At 38.5% G+C, this 6323-nt stretch overlaps 1 protein-coding gene across 1 annotated transcript; it reads right to left on the bottom strand.

The window, feature by feature from the left end:
* Positions 1 to 950: 950 nt before the first annotated feature.
* LOC108492067 lies at positions 951 to 5558 on the bottom strand. Its single transcript, XM_017803983.1, has 2 exons — positions 5115 to 5558; positions 951 to 1450 (listed from the first exon to the last, which is right to left on the bottom strand). Exons 1-2 carry the CDS (start codon positions 5382 to 5384, stop codon positions 1085 to 1087), a joined length of 636 nt encoding a protein of 211 aa, XP_017659472.1. The 5' UTR covers positions 5385 to 5558; the 3' UTR covers positions 951 to 1084.
* Between the last annotated feature and the right edge of the window lie 765 nt (positions 5559 to 6323).

Below are 6323 nucleotides of genomic sequence, written 5' to 3'. Positions count from 1 at the left end.
AAAAGAAAAAATTATTAAGTAGAGATACAGAGAGATACCATACGAGATAGCAGACAGATTTCTCTTTCTCTTGCACCCTTGGGAGTAACCATGAAGAGACATCCCTGCTTCACGGCAGAAGCTCTACACTTCAAGTAAGTATGTAGAAGAATCTGCCATATGAAAGTCAGATACGGCTTTTATAGTTACAAAGTGATGGACTGGTAGTCATAGTTTTACAGGCCAGTAAGCAGCTTATCTGTGAAATCCCGTGTCTAAAAGCAGGATGTGTGTTTGAAGGTTGGTAAACTAGGCTGGAGCCAGCTGTAGCTCACCACAGATAACTTGCATGATAGCTTGCATTGTATACATTCTCTGATTGGATTCTAGGCCTTATTGGGGTAGGCCATCCTGCCAAAACCAGTCTCCATGTAAATCTTTCTAAACTGATTTTATTCTGATTTTCTTATGTATACTTCATCTATGCAGTTAGTAATAGAGTCAGCCTTGCCACTGAACCCTACTGAAGTGCACCTTTAGTGGTGATCCTTAAGTGGCCTAACCACTTATTCACAGCACAGCTTCTCCATAGCTAAATTGGAATGCACAAAAATTAAGCTTGCCTTCAGACACAGCAATAGTTTATCCAAGTAGAAAGTAATAGGTGCATGTTATCTTAATGTTAGAACAGTAAATGTAGGCTTAAAAATAATTGTCAGCTACTTCCCCCAGCAGTGGGAATGTTTGTCCAGGTATCAATTAGTAAAAGAGACTTAAATTTTTTAAAACTAAGAGCAAATCCTTTTTTCCTTCAGTATTTCTACTTCTCAAAAGGAAAAGTAAAAATAAAAACATTTATTTTCCCATAGCTTCCTCTTCACTGTAGTTAAAACAATGAATTTTGTTGTCAATTATACAATGTGAGTGTATTACTTTTAAACATAAAAAGGTATAAATAAATTCCATGAGTGTTAAACATAGTGAATTTTTAATGAAGCAATGAGAAACACACCAGAAAGCTTAGTTCTTAGGTGATGAAGAAGAGCAGGTTCTTTGCACTGAATGCTGTGGAAGGGCAAGTTGCCAAGCTGATAACAGGGTAGGCTCACTCTCTTTGGCTTCGCTTTTGCTGCCTTCTTGGCTTGGCTTTTGCCGCCCTCTTGGTCTTTCTGTTTCTACCGACGTTGGTGGATCTCACATAATCTCTCTTCTGGGGAGTGCCACAAAATGTCTCCAGGAGGAACCATAAAATGTCCTGCAAGTTCTGGACAGGGGGTTCATTTTGCTCAGTGTATGTCATTAAGATGCAGTTGTCATCCACCTTTTCACAAGTCAAAACATAACTCTCCTCATCCGAACTGCTGTCCTCCAGGGCATTAGTTTTCATTTGAACATGCCATGTATTGTGGCTGGGATCCTCTTCTGATGAGGTGCCAGGCAAGATCCGCTTTTTTGGAGAGATCTTCAGACACTTTGTAAGTGAAAACAAATGAATTTAAGTTAATTAAGTCTGAGGTCTTAATAAAGAACAGGTTCATCCCAGTATTCTGGTGGTAATGACCCAGGAGAAGAGCACTTACCTGTCCTAGCAAAATTTATTGTCGGTTCTCAAAACATAGTCATGTTTACAGTTCTAATCAAAAGGTAATATTAGCATCCATTTCTATGAGGGTGGAAAACAGTCTGGTAAGTATTGGTAACAGAAGTTATATTCCCCACCTCAGTTATTTTCACCTAAAAGATGTCAGGTTGATCACTATTTCATGGTTATTCTACCTACTCTAATTAATACTGTGCTAGGATCTGGAAATCCAATCCACAACTGGTTTCTGCCATATCTAGTTTTGCCCATACAAAAAACCATAAAGATCAGAAAGAGCTCTTGCAGTCTCTGCAATTCTCTGGTTAATATTTAGATAGTGTATAGCAGCAAACAAACAAACTATTCCCACTTACATAATAACAAGCTATTTTTCCCTTCTTTCTTTTATCTATAGAGTTCTGTGCAACAGAAACGCAGAGAAGTGAGATTACTTCGCAAAGTTACCACCTACTGTTGCAGATTAATTTTCTCCTATTCATTTTCATAATGTACTTAGCAGTTTTAAATGGACCAGAAAAAGTATTTCTGTTGTTTGTCTAAGGGACTTACATTACCACTAATGGTTCTAAGAGGGAAAAGATTTAACTTCACCATTATTTTTCACAATGCATTGTTATAGAAAACAGCAGTACCTAAAAATGATATCTGTTCAAAGTTTACACACTGCAAGACCTTTGAGAAAAGACAGCTTTATTATGCGCATGGAGTGCAACTACCATCTCTGGAACCCAGTATGAAATAGTGGCTTCTTGCAATAAGTTATGTTCTGTGTTAGTATGTTCTGAATCAGTAGATAGATGCTATAGAGAAAATGAGATAAAAATAAAAATATACATCTATGTTAAATAGACAGAAGCACATTTTACAGGTTTCTCAGTAGAAGAAGTACCCTAATACTTTCTCATTCTGGTGAAAATTTTGTTTATTGACAGTACTATTAGATAGCTTTGCAGTAAATATTTTGTACTTGGATTTACTCATTGTGTTTGTTTTGGGTAAAATGCTTTGATATCATTGGAAGGGACACACAAGGATCATTGAGTCCAGCTCTTGGCCCTGCACTGGACCATCCCCAAGAGGCACACCGTGTGCCTGAGAGTATCATTCAAATGCTTCTTGAACTCTCCTAGGCGCTGTGCTGTGACCACTTCCCCGGAGAGCCTGTTCCAACCCCCAACCACCCTCTGGGTGAAAAACCTTTCTCTAATATCCAACCTAAACCTTTCCTGACACAACTTCAGGCCATTCCCTCGGGTCCTGTCACTGGTCACTACAGACAAGAGATCAGTGCCTGCCCCTCCTCTTTCCCTCACGAGGAAGTTATAACTACATTGAGGTCTCCCCTCAGTCTACTCTTCTCCAGGCTGAACAGACCAAGTGACCTCAGCCATTCCTCATATGGCTTCCCGTAAAGACCCTGCACCATCTTTATTGCCCTCCTTTGGACACTCTCTAAGAGGTTAATATCTTTCTTACATTGTAGTGCCCAAAACTGCACACAATATTCTAGGGGACCTCACCCCAGTGCAGAGCAGAACAAGACAAACCCCTCCCTCGACTGCCTGGTGATGTTTTGCCTGATGCCTCCCAGGACAAGGTTGGCCCTCCTGGCTGCCAGGGCACTGCTGACTCATATTCAACTTGACATCGACCAGGACCCCCAAGTCCCTTTCTGCAGTATTGCTTTCCAGCATCTCATTCCCCAGTCTGACATACATCTGGAGTTGCAGAGGCAAAGAAAGCATTAAACACCTCTGCCTTGTCTCTGTCCCTGTTTGTGAGGTGATCATCCTCATTCTGTAATGGGCTGATGATATTTCCATAGGGCTTATTGCCATTAATATGTTTGAAAAACCTCTTTTTATTGTCCCCTACATTTCTGGTCAACTTCAACTCCAGCTGAGCTTTGGCCACACGAATTTTCTCCCTACAGTGGCAAGCAGCATCTCTGACTTCTCCCCATGTTACTTGACCTTGCTTCCGCTGGGCATACACCTTCCTTTTTTGCCTTATTTCCAAGGGAAAGAAGCCAGCCTTCTGCTTCATCTGCTTGACTTCTGACTCTTAAGAATTGCCTGCTATTGCACCCTTAGGAGGTGATATTTAAAAAGTGACCAGCACTGATGGACCTCAGCACCTGCAGTATACATATATGTATGTACACATATGCATATGTATGTGCACATATATATTTACAGATTTGCATTCTTTCCCTGATCTGTAACTCTGAGCAAGAAGGGTCCAGATTAAAAGATGATATAACCTCTGAAGCCCGGTAGATGAAGTCCAAGTGAATTTATACCACAAAGAACTGCAGACTTTTAAGTTTTCACTAAACATAAACAGTACCATTTTTTTGGTGATAATCATAATGTTGACAATACAAATATCACCACTTTTTTTTATTACTATATATATTAGTAATATATAAAGAACAACTAAAATAAAAGGAATTCAAATAGAGCAGATTTATGGAAGGATGCTTAGAAGGGGCAAATAAACATCTATTTTGTAAGTAGTAAAAAAAAAATTAAATTCTAGAGCTGAATAGACTAGCCTGTCATCTAAAAAAGCCGTGTTTCAGGGTATATATACAAATACAAGATATATACGTATAAGTGTACGTATATATACATGTAAAAAATACATGAGATTAGCACAGAACATTTTCATCCATTACAAATCCTTTAAACATACAAACTAACTCTACCTTGTCAGTCTTGCCTTCATATTCAGAGACACAGAAATACCAAATTTAAATACAAATTTCACTGTTCAAATTATTTTATGTAATGCATTGGCAAGGCCTGAACTCCTTTTTGGAACAGAACTAAGTTACAGCTCACAAACAAAACAATATTATAATTTTCAAAATTATTTCCTTTCTGAATTTCACCAAAGGGAGAAATACTGATGAGGAAATCACCCATTTCTATAAAGTTATGCATAGTTTTCAAGTTAACACCATCTCAAACACCTGTAGAATACCTCAGATCTTCTATTTACAGAGTCATAAAATTAAAAAAAAAAAGAATACTTTACATCACTAAAATAAAAAACAACAAAAATAGCAAAACAACAGAGAGTAACATGAAAGGACTTTTAAGTGAGAATTCATGTTGCCCATAAGTTTGGGGTTTTTTATCATCCTTTGACATTTTCAGGTTCAAAAAACCATAAAACATATATTACATAACTTAAAATTTATTAATGTCTTTCAAGAGGTATATCTGAAATCTTTCAACTCACTTTCTTCTCAAAGCTGATGAACTATTTGCAAAGGCTTGATCTATAATCAATATATGACATTTTTAAGTACTTCTAGAACTCAGCTTATAAGCATTACAAAAAACTTCCACTGCTTTCAGTAGAGCTATCCCTTTGTTTGTCCTACCTATCAAGATGAATTAAAAGTAGAGTTAAACTCTACTTGAAATTGACCATGGAACAACAACAAAACAAAAATTGATAATTATGATGCTGAAGATGAAATGGTAATAATAACAGTAATAATAAAAATCCTGGTACCCACCACATTGGAATCAGAAACGATCTCCTTGGCCAGCTTGACTAGTAAATCAGCTGTATCAAATTCAGTACCTTCTTGAGTTGCATTTGGGTTGGTGACTACATTATAGATGTAATATTCAGTCTTTCCTGACTTATTGCACTTCCTGACTATCTTTGTTCCCCCACGAGCAGATCTTGTGTCGAAAAGCAGGACACAGAACACAGCAATCAAGCCAAAAATGAGTATCGTTGCAGGCAACAGGGCAATCATAGAAGACAGGAGAGTGGTCATGATTGGAAGTGCCCTTATATAGTAACAGGAAAATGATCCCCTTCAGAGAGCTCTGCATATGTGTGCTGGCATTCTGGTGGCAGACGTTTCTTAAGCCACAGGCAGGAGTTTCTGCTTGAGCATGTAGGAAGATCTGCTATGTCATAATTGGGGACATAGGGACAGCAAAAAAACCTTGCGTATCAACCATGTTCTTGGGAAGTTCCCAGCTCTTACACGTCATAGAATCATAGAACCATAGAATGGCTGGAGGTGGAAGGTATCTTAAAGATATTCTAGTTCCAATCTCTCTGTCATGGCTAAGCAGTCCAAGCTCTCTCAGCCTCTCCTCCTAGGTCCCTAATGACATCAGCCATACTACAGAGACATAAACCTTAAAATTTCACATCACACAAAGCAAATGAGCCAGCTTAGCTACCTTATTGCAATTTAGCATAAATTGGAAATATACCAAATTTAGCTTTCTTTTAAAGAAAAGCAGAGTTCATCAAAACGGTATTGTCTCATTTTTAATATATAGTAGTCTTGTTTTAATGCAGTCAGTAGAAAACAATAGAAAAAGTATATACTAATATTACCATTTAATCTGTAATACTGCACCAAGACTCCACATAAATATTTATGAAGCTCTTATTTGCTATTTCACAGAGTCATGGAATCACAGAATATGCTGAGTTGGAAGGGATTCACAAGGATCATCGAGTCCAACACCCGGCCCTGCACTGGACCATCCCCAAGAGTCACACCATGTCCCTGAGGGTATCCTCCAACTCCTCTTGAACTCCAACAGGCTTGCTGCTGTGACCACTTCCCTGGGGACTCTGTTTGAGTGGCCAGCCACATTCTGGGTGAAAAATCTTTTCCTAATATCCAACCTAAACCTCCCCTGACAGGTTCATGATGCTACCTTGGATTCTGTCACTGGTCACCACAGAGAAG

The sequence above is a fragment of the Lepidothrix coronata genome, unplaced genomic scaffold, assembly GCF_001604755.1.
Source record: "Lepidothrix coronata isolate B3197 unplaced genomic scaffold, Lepidothrix_coronata-1.0 Scaffold0, whole genome shotgun sequence".
NCBI lineage: Eukaryota > Metazoa > Chordata > Aves > Passeriformes > Pipridae > Lepidothrix > Lepidothrix coronata.
Note: the sequence above shows the minus strand (reverse complement) of the source record. Positions and strands in the feature narration are given on the sequence as shown.